Source organism: Haliaeetus albicilla, chromosome 3 (assembly GCF_947461875.1).
Source record: "Haliaeetus albicilla chromosome 3, bHalAlb1.1, whole genome shotgun sequence".
In the NCBI taxonomy this organism is placed as follows: Eukaryota; Metazoa; Chordata; class Aves; order Accipitriformes; family Accipitridae; genus Haliaeetus; species Haliaeetus albicilla.
In genome coordinates this window covers 49,925,827-49,939,873 of record NC_091485.1, presented here as the reverse complement: position 1 = coordinate 49,939,873, position 14,047 = coordinate 49,925,827, and the positions used below count along the sequence as shown (strand labels likewise).

At 38.7% G+C, this 14,047-nt stretch overlaps 1 protein-coding gene across 2 annotated transcripts in view; it reads right to left on the bottom strand.

Annotated features, from left to right (window-relative positions):
• Window positions 1-984: 984 nt before the first annotated feature.
• The window catches only part of NECAB1 (N-terminal EF-hand calcium binding protein 1), a 71,217-nt gene continuing 58,154 nt past the window's right edge, over window positions 985-14,047 (bottom strand). The window contains exons 9-13 of one of the 2 annotated variants that reach the window (XM_069779643.1): window positions 9,301-9,354; window positions 7,626-7,738; window positions 5,422-5,523; window positions 4,301-4,392; window positions 985-1,360 (exon numbers count right to left, since the gene is read on the bottom strand). In XM_069779643.1, coding sequence (XP_069635744.1) covers window positions 1,332-1,360; window positions 4,301-4,392; window positions 5,422-5,523; window positions 7,626-7,738; window positions 9,301-9,354 — 390 coding nt within the window. In that variant the 3' untranslated portion in view covers window positions 985-1,331. The remainder of the gene's footprint in view (window positions 1,361-4,300; window positions 4,393-5,421; window positions 5,524-7,625; window positions 7,739-9,300; window positions 9,355-14,047) is intronic. The other variant, XM_069779644.1, reaches the window with a different exon arrangement.

Here is a 14,047-nt window from a genome sequence, read left to right as displayed (position 1 = left end):
CTGCCTGGGGCTGGCATAAATGACACACAACCTATAGGTAACTCATGTCTTTCTCAGCTGGGGGCTGAAGACCAGTTGGGATACCCTAGAGCATCTCACATGTACTAGATGCCTTTGTTTAGGCAACTAATTTGCCTCAGAACTCCATTGATACAATAGGAGCTAAGGTGCCTTGGTCACGTGCAGGTACCTAAATGAGACACCGTTCTTAATCTTGAGCTCAATCCTGGTCATGGTTTCTGGAATACAGAACCTTACTACAATGAAGGTTGCTTGTATGTAGTCTAAATTCTCTGCTTTTGATTACATATGGTAATGTGTTGGTTGAGTTGAAGTAAAAACAGATAAGATATTTTACTGAATGTGAGTTTTAAGTTACTTTTTGGGTACTGTTTGTAACCTTGGACTGCTAGATGAGTGGAGAAAGTGGTCATTTAGCATGTAGACCTTGTCAACCTGTGTTGGAGGTGTCAGGTTACAATAGTCACTTGCTTTTCATTCTTGGGCTGGAGGACACACCTACTGCTCAGATGCAGGGGACAACAGCAAGACTTCTTAGGGAATAAATTATTTCTTCTTGCAGGTTTATGGCTGTTTATGCTCTAACGGCAGTTTCTCTAATGACTTTTCAGTGAGCTGCCAGTGATCTAACGAAAATATTTTCTGAGTGGTCAGGACATAGGGTTCAAAGCAAATTGGTTGTGAAATGTTAAGACTGTGGGTACCTAGTGGCTTGACAGACAGGCAGTTGTGTATCCTCTTGTGAGGGTAGGGGCTAGAGGCTGTGAAGAGAAAATGGTCCTGCCTTGTCCTGTCATGGGCAGAAAATACCCTGTATGAGTGAAGTTGTGTATTAACACAAAGTTGTCCCTATATTTATTCTCCTAATTAATGACTTACAGCTTCTCTGAAACATACGACATTTATGAAAATGTGTGTTCATGTTCATACCTGTTTCTTCTGTAAAAGGAGAAAACAGCAGCATTAAGTAACAACTGTTTATTAACGCAAGACTAAAGCTTTTCACAAATATTTAGTCATAACAATCAAGATGCACTTTTCTGTGACAGTTTGGACTGAATATACACAATAAACCGTTTAGCACATTTGTCTTATTTCAGCTTTTAGAATGCATCATTTCACTGAACTGGTCACAAGAAGAGAAGGTAATAATGTGCAGTTTTCCATATTTTAAAATGGAAAAGATCACATCCATAATAACAAACAGTATCACATCATAACTTCATAATCCAGCACACCTGTACACTGCTATATGAATGTTACTGTAATGAAAAACAATGCGATGTTAACATTGCTTGGAACCACAGCTTCTAGTTGTTATTGAGGACCCACCATGATGCTGAAAGAGAGGAGAATTTATTTATTTGTTAACATAAACAGTATTTCTTTTTCTACCTCTTGTAAAAATGCTAAATAAGATAGCTATAACATATATAAAGAAATGTTCATTTATATATGCAGCTAATAATACTTTATTTGAAAGCTGCATACTTTCAAGGACAAAAGCTCTCTGGGCAGGGGAAGAATACTTAAAATACTAGGAGAGCTGAATATAACTGGTGGGGGGATGGCTGTAGCAGAAGAATTTATATCTCCTTTTGATAACATCCAAAGAAACATTAAAATGTCATAGGTGCAGTTGCATAGAATTAAGCACCCAGATCCCAGAGAGCAAACCACATAAATCCTCACTCCTGTTCTGCTGTGTGTGTCAGTATTTAAGGTGAGCTCTGTGTCCCCTGGGTGATTTTGCTGCCTTAAACGACTTTCTTTCCTCATGATATTATTCAGACATAGTGTTCTTTTTACACAACTCTAGGAATTAAATAAAAGCTGTTTGCCCCAAAAGTAAGAGAATTGATAGACTTGTAAAATGTCATTCCCATAAAAGAAGATCTGTAATCACCAGATTATAGGCAGAGCTGGAGTGAAACACATTTGCACTTTTTGCCCACAGTCCCTACCCTTTGGCCTTTTGAAATTGAACCTTATGCAGAGAGGAGCCACAAGATTTATGGAGAGAGACAGGAAGGACGGAAGGGAATTGTGACTGTATCTGAGATGCCAAGTCCCTTAGTGGAGGGGTGTTCTAGGCTCAGTAGGTTTTGTACTACACAGTTTGGGGATTAAAGTCATTAACTTGTTTCTGTGAATGTGTCCATAAATACTTAAATTTATGCCATTTTTATGGAAAATGTTATTCTTGAAGAAGAATGTTGAGAAGATACCTAAGAATCTTACCTGAATTTGGGTTATGAAAGCCTAGTGGTCTCTGACACATCAGTGGATTAATGAATTTTGGCCAGAAAAATGCCAATTTAACAGTTTATTTCATGGATTATAGTGCCATAAGTGTTCAGTGGGTTTCCCCCAGCTTTTTTCTTCACCAAAAGGTTCTCTAGTGTCCTCAGGTCCAGATCTTATATAAAAATTAGGCATTCACTGAAGGTGAACTGCGTGATTCATGCCACCGTGGTAGATTGGCCTGAAGCAACTTGGTTGCTTACCAGGTGTGCAAGTGTTTATAATAGGTTGTAGATCCTGTTAACTGATGGTAAATTAATTTGCTTTAGGATAATACTGGATCTAACAGTCTTGAAAACCCTTGTCTTCCTTAATCACTTCTTGGCCACGTAAGTGTATCCTTATTCATTTTAATTAATAGGTGGAGTAAAGACTCCTGGGTTGTAATCTTTGATTGAATCAGATTCAGATTACAATTTTCAGTTGTTTCAGTTCTTAGTTACCCAGATGTGTAAAAAAGCATGGATGTGTCTGAGCTAGGGTAAATTTGTTTTTAAAATAGAGCCTATCTATGTGCTAGTTGCAGACAGGTTTGGGTTTTGCTGATTTTACAGTGGTATCCCTTTCCTGTGTCTAAAATTCTTCGTAAAGCCATCATTTTTTACTTCAAGAACATTTTCTGTCTTTCAAATACAAATATGATTTGTATAGATCAAACATGGGAAGTACTTTTCATGAAACAAAACTTTGAATTTCTGCACCGATTTCTAAATTGTAGATCATCTATAAAATTGTAAAAATAATTGTGAATGCATTGCTTCCCATTGGCCCCCCCAGCAAGGAGTGCACAGTGAGAAATGCTGTTTCTATGGCAACTGTCTGCTGGTATAGAGTGCTGCAGACTGAAATCCTTCTTAGCAGGCAGAGTCGATGCTTTAAGAAGCATTTTGAATCCAATTTCAGACACTTCTATATTTAGGCATTTAAAAATTATGTTTACATTTTAGTTTATGTTAATTGCACTTTAGCTGTGAGTAAACCACCCCTGGAATGCTCCTGGGTCATACGCAGGCTAGCTCTTGGACACAAAGAAGTTTGGGAAAAGGCTGCATTGTTTCCTACAGGCAAGTTTGTCTTAAATGCAGCAATTTCTCAGTAAGGTACAAGATTTGAAGGGATTCTTGGTTCGTTAAGTACAATCTCCTGATACTGCAGGAATCCCTGGCCTGTAATTGTGTGTCCAGATCAGGCTTATGAGGTCTGAAAATGTCTTGGCTGGTTTCTTTTAAGGAGACACCCCAGGTACAGAACTATGTAATTTTTTTTTCAACTAGGTGGGGGTTTACTATTTTAAATTTAGTTTGTACTCAAACATAGGAGAAATTAGGGTTTCATTGTAATAGATTTGTGTTCCCCAAGATAAAAAATTTGCTGTCCTCCTTCTGTAAATATGGGACTGATGCTTGCTTTGCTTCATCCTGCACTGTCTCTATTAACTATTGTTTCTGGGAGAAAGAAGATGTTGCATGCTCATTGTTTTGTATTAGAAATAATAATTTGCAATCTTTAACACCTTGCTTTTTCAAAGTAGTTTGGTTTTTTTTTTAACATAGCAGAAAGTATGTATAATAAATTGATTAGTAAATATCAATTATCAGTAATTAAGGCTCCTTTCAGTCAATGTAAGTATGATTAAGTTGAAGTCTTCATCAGAAAGCAGTTTTTTGCCTGAAAACCTTAAATGGGGTCTATTTTACTACTCACAAATAGTATTGTTTATTCTAGATATTTTCTTAAATAGTATATGCTAGTGTAACTTTGCACTATATAAAATAAAGCATTGTGGGTCTTATTCTTGCTGATGCATTTTACATTCTATGCTTAAAAACATTTGGAGTCCCTTTCTCCTCCACACTTTACCAAAGAAGATCTGACCAGGTGTGGTATTATGCAGTGGTCCTGCATATGGAACACACTAATATAGCAGAATTCTTCACAGGGAACAAACAAAATAATGTGAAAAATTGATGTTTACCAGGGACTAGCATTGTTGTGATGAGCTCTGGAATTTCCAAGAAGTCCACATTACTTCTCTGGAATGTCTTGCTGTAATTCATTTGAAGGTGGCTAAATAATTGTAGAAAATAAGAACATATCAAATTTTTTAAAGGGGCTAATTTTTTTTTTTTTTACGAGCATTAAAATTTCTACAATTAATGCTGTAACAAAGATTTTGTGCTTCAAAACTTAGGCAATGATGACAGTGGGAGAGGAGACCAGATAAGCTGTGAAGTGCTTACATGTTATATTAAACACAGGTTTTCTTCTGTACAGTTAACTGTTACTCTGATGTTCATCTCTTGGTTGTGACCCAGTATAGCGTTGACGTGCATTACTAGTGTTCTTGAGTCTTTGTGAAAGTAAACTTTGAACTGGGGTTTTGTTCAAAAGAAAAGCAGCTAAGCTTCAAGAGACTGCTCCATCTTCCTTCAGAATGGTTTCTGTCTACAGATTTAGGATCATGGGGTTTGGTTGGTTGGTTAGTTGTTTTTTTAATAGTAAATGTAGTTAAGGAAAATCTTTTTGTCTCTACTCAATTTCTTAGCCATCTGCCTGCCGCAGACTAGAATTTGGCTCGTGGGACTTTTAATTACTATAACTTCTATTTGGGGCCCAAAAGAGACACTAGGAATCTGTGGGATTGGTTTTTGTGATGTGGATTTGGGATGCTTTGGGAGAGCTCACCATGACTGCTTGCATGCTTAAGTGTGTTGCTGGATGGCACACCTCCTGTCTCACTCATTGGCTCCTTTTGTTTCTTCCATTATCATTGAACTGTGGTAATATTGCTGTTTCCCTGTTGTTTTGTCTCTGATGAACTAACATCCATCTGATGCCATACCTTTGTCTATTCGCTTTCAGACTTTTTATGTTCTATTCAAATTAGCTTTGTCTTTCTGATATTTTTATTTATATGTTTCAGTATATTTTAGTCTTTAGCAATTGAACTATTGTTCTGAAGTATTAGTTGTGATGTATTTAGCAAGAGCTCGATTAGCAGTATTTAATTTGTATTCAGTCTTTCTACACAATTGCTTTCTAACCTTCAAAACTGTCTGTATTAAAAAAAAACCAAACCAAAACCCCAAAACTTACCTATTCCAGGCATTGCTGTTCTCCCAGAACTCATAAACAATGAAGCGGCAGTCACTTGCAAGCTTCTGTACAGAAACACTAAGAATTGTGGATAGAAATAATCTAATAAAACACGACAAAGTTATTGGAAATACACATCTTATTCCAAACTGCTTATGAGTAGGACCAAATGCAGTGATTTTTGAGGGAAAAAAAAACCCCAAACATCCCACCAAAACAAAAAAACAACCCAAATAATAAATTTAACAAATAAGTGACCACATACTGCAAATTATGTGAGCTTTTTTAAAAAAAAAACTCTTGGAGTATTTTCATGGCTTTTCACATATTAATATTTAATATTACTACACTTATGATGTACTCTTATTTATGAAACTCATTTTTCATATTGCTCCAATAGTATAAAGAAATTTCTGAAGAAATGCTAATCATTAATACAGAAAATTAATCAGGCAACTGTGGTTCAGAGAAAAGCAGCAAATACAGTATACTGCACATAGAGAACAGTTAAGTTTACAGAATAACTCATGCTGTTTCCTTGAAAAATTACACTGTGAGAAGTCACTCTTTTGTATGAGAGATGCATCAAAGTGGCATAGAGTTTAGGTTTGCTTTGAAAGCAAATATATAAGGGAGTATACAGCCAGGTAGGCTGATCTCTGCTGCAGATACACTTTTTAAATAATACTTTTGGGTACTATTTGGTTGTTCTTAACTATTCAGCTAACAATTTATCATGGGTGAAAAATGACCCACAGAATATCTGCTGATCCTCTACACAGAATCATCCTGCTTACTATCCTGAGTATAAAAGATTTACAGCATATAGGGTACTTATGCCTTTGGGTACTCAAATTGGTGTTTAGATGTATAGCACAAAAAGTATATATACGTATTTCTCCAAGTGCCCAAGTGTGAGATTACTGATCTTACTACTGATGTGCTTGAAAACTGGTCTCAGATTATATTTCATGCTGTAATAAGCAATAAGTTATATGATTTAATGGTTTCCTCCTGTTATATGTGAAAGTACATTGTAAAATAGCAAAAACATCAAGAACTGTTGGAAAAAAACAAGTCAATGTTATAAACGGCTACAGTAAAAACCGACCGCTAGGTGGCATTACAGACTTACCAAACGCCTATAAACTTGGGAAAGAAAGGAGCTTTTTCCCATCAACTTTTTGTTAAGTTGCATTCTGAACTCACGTAAGCTCTCTCCCCTGACAAGTTTGCATTCACTACAGTGTTTTACTGGATGTTCGTTTTGGAAGGGGGCTAGGGGGCTTCTCTTCTTTGTTTTTTCCAGCTCTTGGCCCACAGGAGAATTTTATTTTCCTCATCAGTCTGCCTTTACAAGTGAACCACTGCAAAAAGGACACTCTGTTCTTCTTCCAGCTTAACTTGCTTTTTCTGGTCTGTGTGAACACTGCTGATACAATCCTAAGTGTGACGATGTCATAGCAACAAGGTGCATAAATTAGGGATGTGATAGGCAGCCTCTGAAGCCTTTGAATATATAGGAAGATCCTGTATTGTGTCCACACTATAAAAATATTTATTTCATAATGGTCTGTAGTGTATATGGTAGTAGCTTTCTCCAGGATGTTAAAGTAAGAAATTCAGTACAGTGGTGAGTCACTAAAATTTATTCTTAACCCAGTTCTAATGTTTTATTTAAATCTAAAAGGAGCAAAGCAGAAATACACTATTTCATTGAAAATTTTGCTTTTTAATTTTTCCCATTCTTTATTATGAATGAAAATTTTAAAATGACAGCCTAAAGGGAAGGTTCTGAAACCTTCCAAGCAGAGGACTGGCAAACAAGTTGATAAGTTGTTCACTTGCCAGGTAAGCACAAATGAAGGATGGCAAATGAGTTTTCCAAGAAAGAGTGTCAGCCTAGGAGCTTTCAGAAGCCATGAATTGATGACCTGCAAAGCTGAGAAGCCTTAAAAGGTTGTTTAGCATCTTTGGGATAGCCTGTATTATCATTTTGTGATACTACTTAAAGTCTGCACATATACTCAATGTTTCTTTCTAGTTTTAGTTGTCTTTGAAAAGCTCTTAGACACATGCATCACCAACCAGGAAAGAAGATGTCACAGGTTCTCCCTTAATAAATAATCCAACTCCACTTAAAAGTACGTCAAGAAATTAGACTACATTCTGTCCTTCAGCCCAAGGACAATAACATTACTTACTGCAAGCAGCCACCCTGAGTAGAAGCAGATTCCACGTACTGCTTCAGAGCAAGCCGGAATTCCTCAATTTCTTCTTCTATCACAGACATTTGACGTTGAACAATCATTATGTGCTGATACAAAAACATGACAATATTACTGCCATATCATCCTCTGAAGTCCTTGTACTTTAAACTCAGAAAAGTCTATCATAAAACAATAAAAACCACAATCATCAAAGAAAACCCACAAAAGTTCCTTTGAAGTTTGCAGTCCCTGTTTTAGTGCTCTGGAGTTGAGAAGTAGAAATGCTCGAGTGTGGGCTTTTATGTCTAGGCAGGCTGAGGCACAGAATGGAAACACCCAAAACAAGCATCCACCTTAGAGAAGGTGAGAGTTGTCTGAATCGTGGATGAGAGAGTCTCTTCAGAAGAGTGCAAAGTAAATGTTGACCTTTGAAATGTTCAGTAATAAAGTCAGCATGTTTCCTTGGATGAATCTGTATGCCAGCAGGTATGAGGTTTGACATAAGAGCATATTGCCACAACCTGCATTGGATGCATTGTGACTTTCACTGAGGTGCTCTCATACTCTTTTACATTATAGAGCTCTGACTCACACCTGAATGAGATGGCTAAGGTAGCCCATGTTAAATCATGAATCGAGAAGGTTTTTTTCTTCCACCTTTCTGCAAAAAATGAATAGTCTTTATAAGCAGGACTATGGAAACAGTCAGTAGTACAGAAGACCTATTTATCCTGAATTATTATGATTATCGTTTAGCTATTTTGTTTACATATTGATTCATCTATTGAAGCTTGTCAACTTTACTAATGCAATATTTAAAGAAACATCATGTGCTCCTTGATTAATACAACTTAATCTTTTTACAGGTTTTTGACTCATCTCTGCCCTGATTATTGATACTGCTATCTCATGGATTATCCCTCCACCATAAGCAGCCTGTCTAGCAATATTGTGTAATCTCATTTAAAAAAAGAAAAAAATCTAAAGCAACTCCTGTAATGAAATAAGGAATTTGATGGATCATCTGTTTTGGTTATTTTTTCATGTGTATTTGATTTTCATTTTATTAGGTTCAAAGCCCTGAATTTAGGAATGCTAGTGTATTTGAAAAATTGAGCTCAATCTTGGGACATAAACTTCCTTAACAGTAAGTTTATTTCTGGTCATGATTTTGGTTTTGTAAGTTGTAATATTGATTATTGCTTAGCACTGGATGCTGTCCCATCTTTCCTGATAGGGTTTCCTATAGCAGTTTTGGGAGGGAGGGAGAAAGGCTGTACAACTGTGATTGAAAGCATGCATGCAGCATTAGCTGATTGGGAGCAGAGAAGCTAGCACCCCATAAACACTGCTGCCAAATTTGGTAAATCTTATTAATGACACCTTTTCCTCCTTATGAGAGTTGAGGTTTTGGCTCACTGTATCCTTTGAAAACAATGCAAAAATTAATATAAAAGTTTTGCCCACATATTCTAAGTTTTGTTTTGTTGCCTCTTGCACAATGTATTCTGCTAACTAAAATGGATTCTTATCACTGGAAAAAGTGAGGCTGGTGATTTTTTAAAATTATTTTTTAACAAAAGAGATCAGGTGAGATTGTTGTCTCAATACCTGGCATTCAAAATCAAATCATTATCTTGTCAAAATCATTATCTTGAAAAGCACTTACAGATCTTGCATTTTCTTCCAAAACTTCCTCTTCAAATGGCTCAAGCTTTAGGTCCTTTGAGGCAGTTGAAAAGAAAATAGAAATATAAGAGGCAATACTACAGCTGTATTCTGCTCTTACCTTTGTAACAAACTATTCCAATAGCTAGATTCTGTTTTATTTCCAGAAGTTATAATCAAATCCCTTCTTTATTAGCTGTAAGTCAAACACAAGCAATGTCTGCAAAATCTTGCACACTTCAGTGGTTAAATCCATCCCAGGCTGTTCTGTAAAGTTTTATTTATAATGTAATGCTGAGCAGGTGATTTTTCATTTGTAACAAATCCACTTGTTCACAAATGTATGTTGGACTTAACTGAGAAAAGACAGATATCTTCTCAAATTGTCACGTGGACTATGGAGATGAGCAAGAATAGTAATTTGAAATGAACTATCAGCTACTATTATGCAATCAAGACTGTACACAGAAGAAACTTCTCTACGGGGCATTTACGGTTGCAAGGGACTGTTTTCTAGCGTTGAAAAAGATGTGCATGATGCTCCAAGTGAGGTTTCTGAACTGCTGCACTTCCTTCTGAGGACAGGCTGGGCAGCAGCAAACAGATGCATCTGTGAAGCAGCAGTATGCTTGCTTGGCACACAAACTGGTTGCGCACTTCATGAATCAGTGATTCATGCAAACACCATCTAGTAATGCACACAAAATTATAATTTACATGCTAGGCACATGTAGTACCTTCTAACCCATTGCCATATGGATATTCTGAAAAATATCCATATGCTTGAAAAAAAGCAGATCAATCTGCAATAAGCAGCTGGAGCAAAATGTGCTCTTTGTTAGTAGTGCTTCGCTTCTTATTGCACACAGTTCTTGTGTAACAAAGATAAAAATTTTCTTCTGCTTCCAGCTGGGTGAGGACTGATTAACTTCAGGTAGCAGGTGTTTTGCCAGTACAAATACTGTACTCGCTGAAAAGCCAACAAGAGGTGTGCAGGTAGAATTCGAATGAACAGGGGACTTCCACCAGCAGCCGGTGGCAGAGCAAGGCAGGAGTAATGGAGCAGTCGCACAGTAACTGCTGTGTCGCTGTACCTCTCCTGCAGAATGTGCATAGAAAGGCATGGAATGTGTGTGTGGGGGGGAAAACACCCAGCTTTAATAGCTCATTTGTCAGTGCAGACACTTCAGATAAAAGCCTTGAAGGAAAATGCATATTCCTGTGGTTCTTCTGTATTTTCAGTGCAAAATTTTTCCAGGGAAATGTTTGGAAAAAGAGAGGAAAGGAATGACTCGAGTTGTACTGCAGACTTTCTCTTAAGGTATCAAGAAAAAAAAAAATCTGTTTTCCCAGCATGTATAACTTCAGAACTTGAGAAGGAAAAGGACTTAGAAAACTGATTGATGGTTAAATTTACCTTTGACAGAAGACAGCAGAAGAGTTAGACAGACAATACGAAATCAACCAGTCACCAGGTGGTTCTCCAGTAGGAACCACTGGTGGATAACTTGCTGACCCCCGAAGAAGTCAAAAATAATCTATAGCAGTTCTTCAGTAACGTTATGTCATTAGGCAGGGCATGACTTACACAGATGGGGTAAGCCTACACAGACAGCTTGCTGTGACCTCGGAGCATGCGAGCACTGGCGCACAGTCTTCATCTGTGCAGAAAGAGCACTCGGGCATCGGCTGACTCGACACTGAGCATGAGTGAAGTAGCCCGATGTGGAGATGAGAGCTCCTGCCAGACACTTACCACGCAGCCTGGAAATGAAAACTGACCCCAGACTGCAGCTCAGAGCTGGGGTTTTACAATGCCTCCTCAGTCCTACCTCACCTCAGCTGAGAAGTGGTAGCTTCTGAAATTGCCTCTTAGTGTGATTGTGTGATCCTTCTAATCTGCTTCAGGGCAAAGACAAAAAGAAGAGCCTTAGTACCTGCTGACAGACAGCTGAAATGTAACACTTGGTTAGATGTGATGGGTTAACCTGGAACATACCTGAGCGAAAAATGATTCTGAGAGATGGCATGTGTAATGGCCTTATCCCAGGTGGGAAGTGATGACCAGCCATTTGGTGTTTTTAATTCATTTCAGTCTGAAGTCAGTGGTCATTTAAGCAATCAGCTTTGCTTTTTCTTGACTTTGCCTTTTCTTGACTTTGCTTTGGAATAGAGTAGATGGGCTCACAGTGTCCCACTGCTAAGAAGCACCAACATCCTTTTTGCATTACATGCCTGTCCCAGTCATGACCCAGGCACTGTTTTGCTAGATGCTGTTTAAACATGGATCACAGGGAGTTCCTCCTACTGTAATGAAGTGTAAATTCTAATAAAATGAGGACAAGGGAATTTCTTTAATGCAAAAGAATTCTCGTAGTCTTTTTAATATGCCTTAGGATATCTTATAGGACCAGAGGTTTTATGATTTCTAAGTTGCATGCCTAATAAATTGGGTTCACAGAGGCCAGAAAGAAGTGCCAAGAGAAGAACAATCAAAGGAGGTGGTCCTGGAGAAGCTGCAGAAATGTGAACTCACGTCTCACAGTTAGACCTGGCCGTGAGATACAAAGTCAAGCAGATGCAAAGTTAGGCAAAGGTGGATGTAGTCTGTCTATTGGCAAAAGTAGGTTTGTCTAATTGCTATGTTTTATTAATCAGTAATCAAGTTTTATATTGATAAGGGGATAATTATGGAAGTTCTATGCCCTGCCACTGTTTTCCTTTGGCACTGAGCTGCTTTTCAAAGAGAGGTTTTCTGTCATTTACCTGTAGCAGATTTGATCATTTTGTAACATCTTTGTTGTAAGTTTATTTACTACAAAATGGTTGGCTGTTTTCTGTAACATTTGCATTGCATTATTGCTCTATGGCAGATTTCTTTTTTCAGTAACATTCTTTTAAATGTTAAGTTTCCTTAAACTCCTTTTGGCATCAGTCCGTGTTGGGAGGTTACTGTGGCAGGGCGGTCAGCTGCTGCTGCTTCCAAAGCAGAGCTGGGAGTAAAGCTGGACCAAAGGTGAGAGTTACATTTCATGCAGACTTCGACATTTCAAAATACAATTTTTATCTATTCAGAAAAAAGTTGCTACTAAAATGTCATTAATGTGGCAACTGCTGTGTAATTGCTTTTCTCATGCAGAAATGACCTCTGGGAGGAAGCTGTTGTGTGCAGGAATATGAGTATGCCCTGGCCAGAGGCTTAATGAACTGAGCAGACCATGAGGAGCTGCTGAGCATAGCAAGGAGCAGAGTGAGAAGCTGACAGAAGTCACAGACAGCGCCACGAGGAATGGCTGAATTTCACAGCTTGTTAAGAAGAAGCGATGCGAGAGACTGTTAGACCTCAGGGATAACCAAAGGGAGTACTGGGCTTCTTTTGGGGAGCAGAGTCTTGCAAGGCCAGCAGTGCTGGGGGTGACTGTATTGGTAATGCAGTTCATCAGTAATAGGCTGAGATAACAGAAATACCACATTTTGGTCCCAAGCTGGGACCAAAGGGGAAATAAGTAGGGGCAGTTTGTTCATTTGGGAGGGAGCAATGGCAGAGAAAGGTCAGTATGCTTGTCTTGCTGAGCCCTGTGCCAGATCACCACCGTTTATTATGTCTTCTTGTTAAATCCCTTACTTAACTATTTTCTGGGTGTATAATTTGCTACTAAACTCAAGTTGGACTAGCAGGTAAGTAGGAGGAGATGCTTGTCTGCCAGACCCAAGGTCTGAGCCAAAGCCTGGCTAAGGGGCATGGGTCCAGCCACAGATACTAGATGGAGTTAAAGCCCATGCTAATGTTCACAGGGGAACGTCCATCCTGATCAGCTGGAAAGAAGGAGCAGGATCAGGCTGTTGCATGTTCATGTTTCTGTGAGCGCTGCCTGTCTGTGGGCACTGGTGAAAGCACCTGTGCTGGTGAAGGCATCCGTGCTGCTGTGCATGAATCCATGTCTCTTGGAGTACACGCACAGCCTCGCCACTGGTGAGCACTGACCTGCAGCGAGGAGCAGCATCAGCATCATTGCTGGGACTGGAGCAACTCCTGGGTCTGAGAGCACTTCAGCCTAAAACCTTGTCTCTAGTGCACCAGGAGGGAGAAGTTCCCTGGGTCTCAAAATCCACCAAATTCAGCCATGCCCTTAGAACCTATCAGAAATTGTCCATCTGTCCTTCAGTAGGGACACTTTATATAGAGAACAACACAGGAATTTATAACCTTACTTTTTCTTCTGCTCTTCTCCAGAAAGAAAGAAGTCACCACACGCAGACATAAACCAATTTTTAAAACCTAGGGTAGCAATAAATCTGAATGAAAACAAAAGAAATTGACATTTTCTGTGCAGACTGATGTTACTCAGGTTTTTACAAGCCCTGGGAAGCCTTGGTATCATTGGATTGGACAGGTCATTTTTCAGACTCCCGGAGGGCTCTGCTTTGGCGTGGGAACTTCAGGCAGTCTCAGGGCCCTGGGGGTTGGTGCAGCCCTGGAGCTGGGGCGGCTCCTGTGACTCCCTGGCGGGATGGTGGAATTTGCATTGGCTTTTGGTTGAACTGTACTTACTAGGAAAGTGTTTTAATCTATAAATTTGTATTCTCTGATGGGAAAGGAGGAAACAGAACTTTCTGTCAAGCTTTAGTGGGAAAGTTTGGAGAGGAAGAGAAAAAAATCTGATCCTAAAAGGAGATGCTTATCCCGTGTTCCCCAAAACAAGCATAACTAAATAGAATAACATTCTCCAGTCATAGAGTAATGTGAC